The following is a 14622-nucleotide window of genomic DNA, read 5'->3' as shown; positions in this document are numbered from 1 at the left end:
TATGAATGGGGTTCTACAATAGTAGGCCTGGCACAGAGAATATGCAACTATGCTTAAACTCTTATTATTAATTGTACAGTTATGAGGGCTCTTTTGTTTGATGTTAAAGATATTCATGGATGAGTTTTGCTTCTGCTTTTTATTTAGAGAAGGGTGGCACAACCTGGGGATGACATAAAAATAAATGAGAATTATACATTGTTCTGCTAGGGACATTTAGGGAGTTTAACAAGGAGTTAAAGCTTCAGAATCCCATTTTTCGGTAAGGGAATTACCCCCATTTAGTAAAGTTTTCTGAGGCTCCCCATGTGCAGTGATCACTGAATGTGTAAGATGAAATGGAACTGTGGTCATTTCTTAAAAGCTTTCCTCAGCTTTTTCATGAAATTGTATAAACATTAATCAGTTCACTGCAGTAAAAATACAAGGCAGTTGAGAACATTGATTTTGTTTGTATATTTTCAATAGTTGAACAAGTGGTGGTGAATATGATGCTTATTGGTGACAAAGAATCAACCGACGGGATTGGAGAGTTGTCTGTCTGTTTAGATGGCATGCAGGTAGATCCTGAGCTGCTGAGTAATGGTGATGCTCCAAGCAGAAGAAGTGAGTAATATTTATCTTCTATGTGTGCACACTGCTGTTGCATCATATAACTAGTTGTTTATATTAAATAACATTTGTTATTGTTGGTAGCATTTGGCTTTTCTTGAAGAATGCATTGAACCCTGATAAGGACTTTAGGTTACAAACCTTTACATGCATGTTTAGAATACTGAAGACAGTGACTTGGCTTGCACATAACACTAAGCCAAATCATGGCTAAGCATGAATGAGCATGCATACTGGTAGCCACAGTAAAAATTGTATCTGCTTTGCTGCTCCCCTGGTGCTTCTCCTACCACACTACCTGGAGCTAAGCCACAGTTTACCTTCGTGTTATGTCTGAAGGAGGGATCATGTTTTCTCTCAATCCAGACAAGGTTTATTCTTGGTTAACTACTTGTGGTCTGTCTGTGGGAGGCAAATTACCAAGAGAGCCAGTAATTCCCAATCTACCTTAATAATAATAGTAGTAGTAGTAGTAGTAGTAGTAATAATAATAATAATAATAATAATTTATTATTTGTACCCCGCCCATCTGGCTGGGTTTCCCCAGCCACTCTGGGCGACTTCCACAGAAACCAAAAATACACTAAAATCATACATTAAAAGCTTCCCTGAACAGGGCTGCCTTAAGATGTCTTCTGAATGTCAGGTAGTTGTTTATCGCTTTGACATCTGGTGGGAGGGTGTTCCACAGGGAAGGCGCCACTACTGAGAAGGCCCTCTGCCTGGTTCCCTGTAGCTTTGCTTCTCGCAATGAGGGAACCGCCAGAAGGCCCTCGGCGCTGGATCTCAGCGTCTGGGCAGAACGATGGGGGTGGAGACGCTCCTTCAGGTATCCTGGGCCGAGGCCGTTTAGGGCTTTAAAGGTCAACACCATCACTTTGAATTGTGCTCGGAAACGTACTGGGAGCCAATGTAGGTCTTTCAAGACCGGTGTTATGTGGTCTCGGCAGCCACCCCCAGTCACCAGTCTAGCTGCCTCATTCTGGATTAGTTGTAGTTTCCGGGTCACCTTCAAAGGTAGCCCCACATAGAGCGCATTGCAGTAGTCCAAGCGGGAGATAACCAGAACATGCACCACTCTGGTGAGACAGTCCGCGGGCAGGTAGGGTCTCAGCCTGCGTACCAGGTGGAGTTGGTAGACAGCTGCCCTGGATACAGAATTGACCTGCGCCTCCATGGACAGCTGTGAGTCCAAAATGACTCCCAGGCTGCGCACCTGGTCCTTCAGGGGCGCAGTTACCCCATTCAGGACCAGGGAGTCCTCCACACCAGCCCGCCTCCTGTCCCCCCAAAACAGTACTTCTGTCTTGTCAGGATTCAACCTCAGTCCATTAGCCGCCATCCATCCTCCAACCACCTCCAAGCACTCAAACAGGACCTTCACCGCCTTCATTGGTTCTGATTTGAAAGAGAGGTAGAGCTGGGTATCATCTGCATATTGATGAACACCCAGCCCAAACCCCCTGATGGTCCCTCCCAGTGGCTTCATATAGATGTTAAAAAGCATGGGGGAGTGGACGAAACCCTGAGGCACCCCACAAGTGAGGGTCCAGGGGTCTGAACACTCATCCACCACCACCACTTTCTGAACACGGCCCAGGAGGAAGGAGCGAAACCACTGTATAACAGTGCCCCCAGCTCCCAGCCCCTCTAGACGGTCCAGAAGGATGTTATGGTCGATTGTATCAAAGGCCACTGAGAGATCCAGCAGAACTAGGAAACACCTCTCACCTTTGTCCCCAGCTCGCCGGAGATCATCAACTAGCGCGACCAAGGCAGTTTCAGTCCCATGATGAGGCCTGAATCCCGATTGGAAGGGATCCAAATGGTCCGCATCCTCCAGGCGTGCCTGGAGTTGTTCAGCAACCACTTGCTCAATCACCTTGCCCAAGAATGGAAGATTTGAGACTGGACGATAGTTGGCCACACTGGCCAGGTCTAAAGATGGTTTTTTAAGAAGTGGTTTAATGACCGCCTCTTTCAGCGGATCTGGGAATGTTCCCTCACAGAGGGAAGCATTCACCACCCCGCAGAGCCCATCGCCCAGCCCTTCCCGGCTTGCTTTTATTAGCCAGGATGGGCAAGGATCAAGGAGACAGGTGGTTGGTTTCACGCGTCCAAGCAGCCTGTCCACATCCTCGGAGGTAACGGATTGAAATTGATTCCATGCAACTTGACCAGACAGGGCTCTAGCACTCTCCCACCCCAGCCCTGCTCCCACGGTGGTGTCTAGCTCCTTCCGAATATGAGTGATTTTATCTGCAAAAAACTTTGCAAAATTGTTGCAGGAGATCTTGGGGTCTTTACAAGGCCCCGGTGGTAAAGGTGGTTCCGTTAAATTGCGGACGACCTGAAAGAGTCTCCTGCTACTATTTTCTGCAGATGCAATAGAGGCGGTGAAGAAAGTCTTCTTCGCCATCACTATCGCCACTTGGTAGGCTCGACGTTGAGCTCTAACCTGTGTCCGGTCAGATTCGGAATGAGTTTTCTGCCACCGACGCTCTAGCCGTCTCAGCGATTGTTTCATCGCCCTCAGCTCTGAAGAAAACCACGGGGCTGTCCGGGCTCCATGCAATCTGAGAGGGCGCTTCAGAGCCAGACAGTCGATAGCCCTGGTTAACTCCGCATTCCAGCGGGCCACCAGGGAATCAGCTGAAAGGCCATCAACATGGGATAAAGCATCCCCTACCACTCTCTGGAAACCATTTGGATCCATTAAGTGGCGGGGGCGGACCATCCGAATTGGTCCCACCTCCCTGCAGAGGGGAAGGGTCGCGGAGAAGTCCAGTTGCACCAGGAAGTGATCTGACCATGGCACTTCTTTCGTTTCGCTTTTACTTAGTGTCAGATCACTCACATCACTAGAGGTGAACACCAGGTCTAAGGCATGTCCATGACTATGAGTTGGGCCAAACTTATTCAGGAACAGCCCCATGGAGGCCATGCTTTCCACAAAGTCCCGACCTTCTGCTCACTCCAGCTCTAAAGTACAAAAAAACTTTATCCATACTCTGTATTGGGGCTGTTGTGGGAACTCTGATCTCTTGCATTAATTAAAAGGCGAATGGCATATATTTTGACCAATAGTGAAAATCATACTTATTGCTTGTGTCTTTCCATAAAACAACACAAATGTTAAAATAAGTTTCCATTTCCTTATTTTTAATATTAAAGGTCCCGTGCAGAATGATGGTTCCAGAGCAAAAAATGAAACAAGGTAAGGTGGTTTTCCACATCTGCAGTGGAGTTGTGGAATGCTGATAGTTGTGATGTTTAAAGTGCTGAGATTTAGCAGTTTTGTAGTTATTTCAGAGTATTGGAAACTGGCTGGAAGTGGTCATGGGGATACAAGCGTCCTTAGTAGTTTTAGTACTGTGGTACCTTAGTTTAAGAACAGCTTAGTTTATGAACAACTTGGATTAAGAACGCTGCAAACCCATAAGTAGGTGTTTTGGTTTGTGAACTTTGCCTTGGAAGCAGAACATGTTCCGCTTCCTGTTGAGTGTGTTCCATTTATAAACTGAGTCCCCTGCTGCCATGGGAAAGCACGCCTTGGTTTAAGAACGCTTTGGTTTAAGAACAGACTTCCGGAATGGATTAAGTTCGTTAGCCAAGGTACCACTAAATAAAAAAATTGTCCAGTAGCACCTTAGAGACCAGCTAAGTATGTTCTGGGTATAAGTTCTTGTGTGCATGCACACTTCTTCAGATACCGTGTATATGCACACGAAAGTTTACACCCAGAACATACTTAGTTGGTCTCTAAGGTGCTACTGGACAATTTATTTATTTATTTCGACTGCGTCAGACCAACACGGCTACCTACCTGAATCAAGGTACCACTGTAATTGTAAAGAGTGTCTAGCTTGTAAAAATCTTGGTTATAATAGACACACATTTCAAAAAAGAAGAAAGAAAATAAAAGCAAAATCCTGTTTTTGTTCAGCTCTTCACTAATAAATAATCATTTACTCAGGCAAAAGAGTTGGTGCACACATATTTTTAAGATGGGATGGATGACATTCTTGTTTGGGATGACTTCCCCTTCTGGGGGCAGGCAAGGTCTTCACAGGGTCTTCAGAGCTTTTCATGTCTTCTCCAAGGGAGAAGGAGCTCTCTTACCCACCATACTGACCCTGTTGTGGTCAGATGGTGAGGCCTGCAATGCAGGAATCCTTCCCACAGCCGCCAACCCTGGGTGGGCTCGAACTACCACCCTTCTGGTTAGCAGCCAGACACACTGACCCATTGCACAATTAGTCCAACTTAATTGTATGCAATAGGATAAATACCTCTGTGTCTTATCCTTTCAGTTCCTTTATTCCAACCTGAAAAGCACATTGTTTGTGGTATAAAGTTTTTAGTTCTTGTAAACTGCAAGTAACAAAAGATTTTATAATATCTGAGTTGACAGTTTTAAAATTCCCTCAAAGCATGAAGCAGCAAGATGAATTCTGAATATATTCCACTTGAAATAGTGTTTATTAGTACCTTTTGAAATATACCGTATTTTTCACCCTATAGGACGCACTTTTCCCCCTCCAAAAATGAAGGGAAAATGTGTGTGCGTCCTATGGAGCGAATGGAATTCCCGCCGGGCTCAGAAGGCTTGCGGATAGCAGCAAGCTCCGGGAGCAAAGGCGAAGTTGCATGCAACTTCGCCCCCGCTTCCGGACCCATTCTGGGGGTTGGGGTCGGGGGAAGCTCGGGCTTCCCCCGCCCCCAGCCCGGCAAGCTCCAGGAGCGAAGGCTTTTATAAGAACAGGGTTCTATTTTGTTTATATGAATTGTGACAAGACTTCAATTAGGAAACTTCTTTTTCAAAATTGTTTTAACATTCAGTGAGATCTCCATGTCTCCATGATAATTTGTATTGTGCTTTCTCATAAAGGAACAATACAAATGGTCCTGAAAGCTGTGAGTCTCCCGGGTCTAGTGACAGCAGAGCATCTAATGGCAATGATTCTCCATTAATTGCAAATGGAGGTTGTAAGCCAGCTAGACCGCCTAGACCATCTCGGCCACCTCCACCTACTCCACGTAGACCATCTGCTCCACCTGGTATGTCTGCAAGAGAAAAGTATCACTTTAAAAGCTCTTGAATTCAGTGTTTGTTTGAATTAAGTTTGTTCAGTGTATTCTGCCCACTGCGCTAGTATATTAAAGCTGTGTGTAATATAATAAAAGATAATGCCACATGCATCCCCCCTCCAAAAATTTGTGGCTTAATTCATAATAAGCATGCTTTAGCATTTGTGAAGCCAGATATATTTCTGTCTGACCTTCAGCAAAGCATTCTTAAACTGCTGAAAGGAAAAGCTATACAGCTCAGAAGTGCATCATATGGTAATTCTGAGAACACACATTGTCCCATAGTTAAATTATGGAAGTTTTCTTCATACAAAATACTGAAGTAGCTTTATGTGACGCCTACTGAAGTTGCAGCCTGGAATTTTCTTTTCAAGGACTTAAGGCTTTCTGTGGTCAAGAGAAAGAGGCAACTGCTTCAAAAAGAATCTCTTTCATAGTGTTCTTTTAATCAGAGTACAGATTTCCTGTAAATGAAATTGAACAATGAGCCAAACTAAAATTCAAGAAGGCTTTTCCATTTATGGTTAAATTGAGTTCTGATAGGTTTGTGGAAATATTGTTGAAAGGGTTTCTGCCATTGACTACTTTTACTTAGAAGTCTGGGAACTTAATAACTGCCGTGTACCAAGTAGTTACTTGAGGGCTTATCTGTTCTTGCTTTGCTGTACTGCTGTCTTGAGTCCATTTCAGGGGGACAGGTGGAGTATAAATAAATATACAATACTGGAATTAAAATAAACATAAATATTTGTCTTTTTCTTGTCTGTGTTCTTTGCAGCATGTGTCAATGGTACTTCCTCCACAGAATCAGAAGGGGCTAGTGCAGGATTGGTGCCAACTATAAGTTCAGCATCGGAACAAAACTCAGAGGGAGCAACAGCAGTAACGGGTGCTCCTGCAGCAGCTGCTTTGGCCACACCACCAATATCCAGACAAGTTCAGCCAGTAACTCCAGCTTCACAGCCACATCACACAGTTAGTCAAGGTCCTCTTCCACCTGGGTAAGAGTTTGATGCTCTTAGGTTTTATGTTATACATATGTCTCTAACACAAAATTTACTGCAAGATACAAGTTTCCTCCGTCTCATCCATTTGATTTCTAAAAGCACCAAAATATACTGTGCTTTATACAGTACATTGCATTTGCAGGGTGGAACTAAAAAAAAGCCACAAAAGAGTTAAAGTAAAACCTATGTAATAATTAGAAAAAATAGAACACCAACACGGAAACGCTTGAGACAAGATGTGAGTTTTTAATTATTTAAAGCTGAGAGGTCAGCTGAATATTAAAGTGAAAGATAGCATGAATTAACTGAGATGAGAGAAATCACAGAGATGAGAAACAGCACAATGAGTGGAACGTTTTGTTCTAATTTTCATGAATTCACTCACTGCAGTTCATTGTGCCATACATGACCTTTGCATTCTGTAGAGTCTGCAGACCACCAGGAATATCTTTTCAGGAAGGAAGAGGCAGGGAAGCCCTATTCCTACAAGTAGAACTCTTCACAGTTCTTGAAATCCAAGCTAATACAGAGAGACAATCAACAGACTTTATCTAGAGCAGTAATATGAGCTGAGAAAGGCAAGTATCAAAGATAATGATCATACTTTTCAGTCTTCTCAGCAAGTTTTGTTGCTTGAAGAAGTGAGCAAAGGCAAAAATGAATATTAGAGCATAAGATCCTTTTGTCTGTCTCCTTATCTAAGAACTACTAAGTTCAGCACTTGGCTTATGGAAAAAGATACATTTGTTTATAATGTGGCGGACTACCCCACAATACAGTGGTAAAAGGTAATCTGGCACGAGCACATAATTCCATAAGGTCTGATAAATGACACACCCCAATAATAAGTTTTAGAAGCCTTTTTTTCCACCATGTCCATTCTCTGCAAAAAAATATTGTATGTGCCCAAATACAATGATGATCAGAATTTCAAAACTTTCATAGTTGAGTACCAATACAAGAAAGCCAGTATGTTTATAAATACAGTTGAATGGCTGCAGTTTGAATATGTATAGTGAGAAATGGGTACAATTCTATGTGTGCAATATATATGGTAGCAGGTGGCCACAGTGGGCCAATGTGGCTGCTGTTGCTTAGTGGGTTTGGAATCTAAATGCCCTGAAATTTTTGATCTTAAGTCAGTGTGATATGGTACAGGGTGGAGCTGAATATGTTTTCATGGAGTATGTTTTAAAGAAGCTCTGTGGTTCACTAAATTTCTAAAGCAAGAGTACATATTCAGAATCTCCAATAATGTTAGTCATGTCATAGCAGTTTAAAAGTATGCACTCTTCCTGAAAAATAGAAGTTTTGCCTTTCTGGATTAGGTCAAGATTCATTTAGTTCAGTGTGCTTTCTTCCACAATGGCTAGCTAGATATGCATAGGAAGTCTGTAAGTAAACAGGCACTAAGAAAAGAACTACTGATCCACTGGTGGATTGTGGCCTACCCTTCATCCATACCTTATGAGATGGGAATTGTCAGACCTCAACCACAGGGATGGGGGCTCAGATCCTAACTTGTTGACTTTGGAGCAGACTTCTGTCAGCCTAACATAGTTTACAAGATTCATATAAGATCACAACAGATAATTCCCATGTATGCTACTCTCTGCAACTTTGAGAAAGGAGGGGAACACTATAAAGATGACCAATAAATCCTATTCCTATAAAATGTGTCCAAGGGAAGGAATCACAGAATGTCCCTCAAGAGTTATATGGTACTAGTGTCATAAATACAAATGTAAAATTAAACCTGGGTCTTGGTCTTGTATAGAAACAAATGTGTTTGAAAATGTCATTTTATTAATTGTCAGAATGAAGATTTAGTCCTACAGTAAGCCTGCAACTTACATGCATGGCAAAATAAAAATTAAAAGGAACAGGAAGGGGGTGGGGTTCAAGGAAAAATGATTTTGGCATTTTGACTATATGTGATTTTAGACACAATCTCTGGAACGTAACCCCCGCATAAGTGGCAGGCTTACTGTATACAAAACAGATCAGGGGACCATTTGGAAATAAGAACTATGAGAAAGCAACAAGGTGAATAGGTTGGCGCAATAGTACATACAAATTATTTGTGTATTTCCAGCTGGGAACAACGAGTGGATCAACATGGCCGAGTATATTACGTAGATCATGTTGAAAAAAGAACTACATGGGATAGGCCAGAACCTCTTCCCCCAGGGTGAGTCACTCGGTGATCTGTCAAACTGTGCTTGATAACATGCTTGAAGATGTCATCCCAAGCTTGCCATCTTCATGTCCAGCTTAGGTCCAGTTAAAATATTGTACTTCCGGATAGCTAAGTCAAGGTTTTGTGAAAAGAAAATGGGTCTAATTTGCACTTTATTCTATGTATGTTGAATCTTAAGACTGGCTGTAGAAATGTCAGTTATATTAGGCCATGGGAGGCCAACGGTGGCACAAACGTCCAAAATCTGTGGCATTCCTTGACAGGAACTGAAGTGTCTCTAGGCATGGATATGGTATATTTAAGCCTGGTATGCTGCTCACTGTTACAGTAGAGGAGAATCAAAACCAGCCAAAGAAATCAGATGTGTGTGGGGTCTGCATCATAATGTTGTTGTATATGAAAGTGGTATTTTCTCATCCTTTGGACTTGTAGCACACTTCTAGAGGTTTCAAAAAAATGATGGACACATAAATAGATATTGCTACCTCAAATTAGGAATTTCAGAGCAAAGTGCAGAACCTTTAATCAAATGATAAACCCCTTGGAATTGAGTAATAAGGTGACATAAAGCAAAACTGAGGAATTATTGTGCTGACCCTCTTTGTCCTATTATGTTGAACAAGTGCTCCTGTATTCCATTCTGTCAGACTGTAGCCTACTTTGAAGTCAGTGCATTCATTTGATTATCTCATCTGTGTTCTTTAGCTGGGAACGTCGAGTTGACAACATGGGGCGGATTTACTATGTTGACCATTTCACCAGAACAACAACATGGCAGCGGCCAACTTTGGAATCTGTCCGGAATTATGAACAGTGGCAACTTCAGCGCAGCCAGCTTCAAGGAGCTATGCAACAATTTAACCAGAGGTTTATATATGGGGTGAGAACACTGAGGATTGGGCTGGAATTCATATTGGCATAACAACAGCTAATGCAGATTAACTCAACAGCACTTGCTCTATCCTCAGCCTAAAATTCCTAATAAGTAATCACTAATACTTTACAGAAAGCAAAAAATAGAGTAGAATCTAAATAAAACAGGGTGATTGATTGCTACACATGGAAGTTACTCATTTCCATCCAAACATTTCAATGGAAATTTCTTTAGTATACAAAGTATAACCTGTTTATCAGATTTAGTTGTAGTTTAAATTGATTCCAGAGGGTTACAAATCAAATATATTCTGCCTATGGCTTCTTACTTTGCCATTTGAAAGCAAACATTGTCATATTAATTCAAGCAGCTGTAGGCAAGCGCAGAGTTACTGGCAAGTTTTGTTCAAGGCATAGTGAGAGCATATTTTGATGGAACTTCACTGGTTGCCATCCTTGGAAACCATATTATAAGGTCTCTGGCTCGGTATTTTTATTTTCTGCAGAATTGGATGAAAGTAGGTTGCCTCCTCTGAGGTGTGGAAGTCTGTCAGATTCCAGAAAGGTGGATGCAGTGGTTGTCCCACAAGGACAGACATATTACCATTTTGGGATGGTAAAATCCTATTCCTTTCCTAGTTTTTGTGGGCATTGGTTTGGAAAAGTGAGAGAGGTGCCGATGACTAAGAAACTTGCCAAAGTTAAAACAAATAGGTCCTGGGACTATCTTGTTAGGTGATTTTACCTTCGTTACAAAAAGGTAGAAAGGTCTTTTAAAAAATAACCAGTTGTAAGTATAATGTATATGATTTATCCAAGCTTAAATTTTTCAGTCAGTAGTTTACAGTATGCTTTCTTGTGATTGCAGAATCAAGACTTCACACAGAACAAAGAATTTGATCCTCTTGGTCCCCTGCCACATGGATGGGGTAAGGTTTTTAAAAGTTCTGGTTCTCAACATCACTTATATAGTGGTCCAAGCCAACACTGAATCTAGCTATTACTCTGCCATCATGAGGTGTTTTTTTTATTGCACTCTGATGACTCCAGAAACCTGATAAAAGTAGTAGAGTTTACTTGGGGATCACAATAATGTCACTTCAAATTCAGAGCTCTCCGGCCAGCAAGACTGCAAATCTCAGTAGGTGTTGGGCAGTCTTTGTAGATAAATTGTGTTCATATCCCAAGAGGAATAGTGTAATATGTAGCACAGCTCATCTGAGAAGCATAAAGACCCGTTGGTTGGCCTCCATCTGCTTCAGGAGGCAATGGAAGAGTGTGCCTTCAGGAGTGAAGACCTATATTTCATACATATTATAGTCTCTTGTCATTGAGTTGGTATACAATTCTAGAGACCTCTATTAGTTTAGTAGCAGAATCATAAGTAACGGTGTTTCATCTAGGACAGGAATCTGAGCCCTACTCTCACAACCAATCATCTGTACTGCTATCTCACATACTATTGACCTGTTCAAGGTTCTCCCTGAAGGAGATGTCCTTGACTTGGATATAAAGTGCTGTTCCACTGAGGTTTCATGAACTAGGAAGTTAAGATTATGGAACACAATGTATTCATTAGTTGGATGGTATGTTCAAACAGCTGTTATGAAATGCTAAGTTTCCAGACTGGGCATTTGGGCACAATTCAAGTCAAAGGGGGGAGCAGAACTGCCAAACACATGGGGTTCTATCTAAAGAAGCGCTTGCACAAGGTGAACTTCCTTTCCCTCCTGCCCTCTGCTTCCCCTTGTGTCCCTACAAAAAAGATCATGCTTAGGCAAGCTGCCTCTGCCAGATTTCCTGTTTCCACTGTTCTACATCCCAAGTCTTTCATGAGGGCCCCCAACCCTTAAGAGGTTTTTTGTTGGCAGAGAGTTCTGCAGAGGGGAGAAAGAAGTGAGATATTCCCCATAGGTCCTGGCATATATAATTCACTGCTATTATCTTAACGTTAAAACGATATGTCCATGGTAACTAAAATGGTCCTAATTTATATTCCCTCAGAAAAGAGAACAGATGCCAATGGCAGAGTATATTTTGTCAATCACAATACACGCATCACACAGTGGGAAGATCCCAGAAGCCAAGGGTAAGCTTTTTCTCTTCTCTTAATAGTCTTCAGAACATAATCCAAAATCAAGCACTATTTACTACTATTTCTAAACTTTCCTTCATCCCAGAGAGATTCCCCAGCAAATAATAAATACATAGCTCAAGATATATGAAAACCAAAACGCATACCGTATTTTTCGCACCATAGGGCGCACCGGACCATAGGGCGCACCCAGTTTTTAGGGGGGGAAATCAAGGAAAAAAATATTTCCCCCCCCCAGCCCCAAAGAGCAGCGTACAGGCTGCACACAACCTCTCCCTGCCAGAGGGGTTGCGCGCAGCTATGGAAGAAGGCAAGGCAGCGAGCGGGATGGATCCCGCTCACTGTTTTGGCTTCCCCTTTAGCCCCGTGCAGCCTCTCCTTGCCGGAGGGGTTGCGCACAGCTATGGAAGAAGGCAAGGCAGCGAGCGCGATCCATCCCGCTCGCTGTTTTGGCTTCCCCTTTAGCCCCGTGCAGCCTCTCCTTGCCGGGAGACGCTGCGCAGGGCTAAAGAAGCCACAGCCCCGTGCAGCCTCTCCCTGCCGGAGGGGTTGCGCGCGGCTATGGCACAAGCCTGCATTCGCTCCATAGGACGCACACACATTTCCCCTCAATTTTTGGAGGGGAAAAACTGCGTCCAATAGAGCGAAAAATACGGTATATATTCTGATGAGCAAAGAATGATTTTGTTCATCATGATTGCTAATCTCCCCCAAAGAACCTGATGGACAAAACTGTTTTTATCTGACTACAACAAGCTGTTTTTGAGGGGGACAAATGTATTACTAATGGGAGGGTGTTCCAAAATGAAGGTGCCATAGCAGAGAAGGCCATATCCCAGGTCCCTGCATAATGTACCACAGGCATAGGTGGGATCATGAATAGGACCTGCTCTGCAGATTTTAAGTCTAAGAGTGAGATATATTGGCAGAAGTTCTTCATCAAGTACTTGGGGCCCAGGCTATATAGGGTTTGATATACCAGAATCAAAACCTTAAGTTGGGCCCATCAGCGAACAGGCAGCCAATGCAGTTCTTAAGATTTGTTGAGATATGGTCCCACTTTGCAGTGCCACTCAGCTGATGGATGCATTGTCAGTAGCTCCAGCTTCTAAACCATCTTCAAGGACAGCCTCATTTAGAACTCATTGCAGTAGTGCTAAATGGGAGGTTAACCTAGCCATAGTGGTCCATGCTGTGGTATCTTGGTTCAGGAAGGACTATAGTTGGTGAACCAGCCCTAGCTGGAAATAGGCACTTCTTGCCCCTGGAGCCACCTGAGCTTCCAGTTGAAAGTGTTGGTTCCAGGAGCACCCCCAGGCTACACACCTTGTCCTTCAGGAGGAGTGTAGTCCCAACTAACACAGGTTGCTTCAATTCCTGAATATAAGAACTACCAGCACCTGCATCGTGTCCAGATTCAATCTAAGTTGGGATTGAATCAGCCCATTATCACCTCCAGACACTAGTAAAGTGGTATGGAGAGAGCAAGAGCTGGATATTATCTGCATACTAGGTATGCTGTTCTCCAAATCTCCAGATGACACTTCCTAGCAGCTTTACATAGATGTTAAAAAGTGTGGGGTACAGAATGGAACCCCATAGGACCCCACAGCACAAATGCCAAAAGCAGCAGTCTGCCCTTGCTCCTACTCTGGTGGTGGTCCCGCAGATAGGAGCAGTGCCTCCAACTCACAGAACCACTCCAGGAGAACTATGCACTCCCCATGTTTCTTTCTCCATACAGGTTATCAGTCAGAGCTGCCGGGGCTGTTTCAGTGCCCAAACCAGTCTCGAAGCTAGGTTGAAATGGATCTAAACTGAAATAAGGCTAGATTTTAGACTACTAAAGCATGTTGCTTATCAAAAGTGTATTCCATGAAATTATGTCACAGTAGGCTGCAACCCCAGAGTCGGTCACGACTGGACCTAATGGTCAGGGGTCCTTTTACCTTTTAGGTCCTAAAAGCCATTTTCATAACTCACAATGTTTGGACAGTTTTATCCTAAAGTATTTCCTACTATGCTCCATTAACTGTGTTGTGTTCTGATCCATGTATACGCTGCACTTTTTCTATGCCAATAAAGGAGATTGATTTTTTTAAAATGTGTATTGAGAACATAAAGTAGCAAATATGAGGAAGTGGTTTCTTAAGAGGAATATTTGTTGTTGAAACAAAACATAAGAAAATTATTACTAGAAGAACCAAAAAGGAAATCCTCATATTTGCATCCAACACACAATAAAAACATTTCTTGTACTCAATATTATTTATTTTCTTTCATATCATATCCTGTTGTTTATTTCATATCCATTCTTAGTGAGTTGGTGGGAAAAAGAACGTATTGCATCTAGTGCAGTGTTACAAATTACATGCTGGCGACTCAGCATATTATACAACTTTTGACTCATTTTGCCATTCTTTTATCGGCTAACCTAATAACATGATCAAAGGCGGAGATCTCAAAGGTCATGTGTCGTCATCTGCCTGGATGCAGGTGTTCTTAGCACCCCCTTTCTGCTGCACAAAGAACCCTCTGAAGCTGCATTCCCAAAGGCACAGGTGCTCATTGCTGCAATAGAAAGTCAGAAATCTGCCTTGCACACATGGAAGAACTTTGCCTTCTTGGATCTCAGCCAGAGTCTTGCAGAGACTTGTTTTCAATAAGCATTCTACTCTTGTTCCTTATTTCATATCTTGCTAGAATTCTTCAAAAAAGGAGGAATGGAAAAATAGCTTAATATT

The 14622-nt window shown here is 42.7% G+C and overlaps 1 protein-coding gene across 3 annotated transcripts in view; it reads left to right on the top strand.

The window, feature by feature from the left end:
- ITCH (itchy E3 ubiquitin protein ligase) overlaps window positions 1–14622 on the top strand; it is a 51560-nt gene that overhangs the window by 21121 nt on the left and 15817 nt on the right. For all 3 annotated transcript variants that reach the window (XM_081009220.1, XM_081009222.1, XM_081009221.1), the window contains 8 exons: window positions 469–606; window positions 3787–3829; window positions 5504–5673; window positions 6482–6704; window positions 8806–8901; window positions 9616–9790; window positions 10652–10712; window positions 11788–11872. In XM_081009220.1, coding sequence (XP_080865346.1) covers window positions 469–606; window positions 3787–3829; window positions 5504–5673; window positions 6482–6704; window positions 8806–8901; window positions 9616–9790; window positions 10652–10712; window positions 11788–11872 — 991 coding nt within the window. The remainder of the gene's footprint in view (window positions 1–468; window positions 607–3786; window positions 3830–5503; window positions 5674–6481; window positions 6705–8805; window positions 8902–9615; window positions 9791–10651; window positions 10713–11787; window positions 11873–14622) is intronic.

This window comes from Podarcis pityusensis, assembly GCF_964106645.2.
Source record: "Podarcis pityusensis genome assembly, chromosome: 6".
NCBI lineage: Eukaryota > Metazoa > Chordata > Lepidosauria > Squamata > Lacertidae > Podarcis > Podarcis pityusensis.
This window is presented reverse-complemented; position numbering and strand designations above follow the sequence as displayed.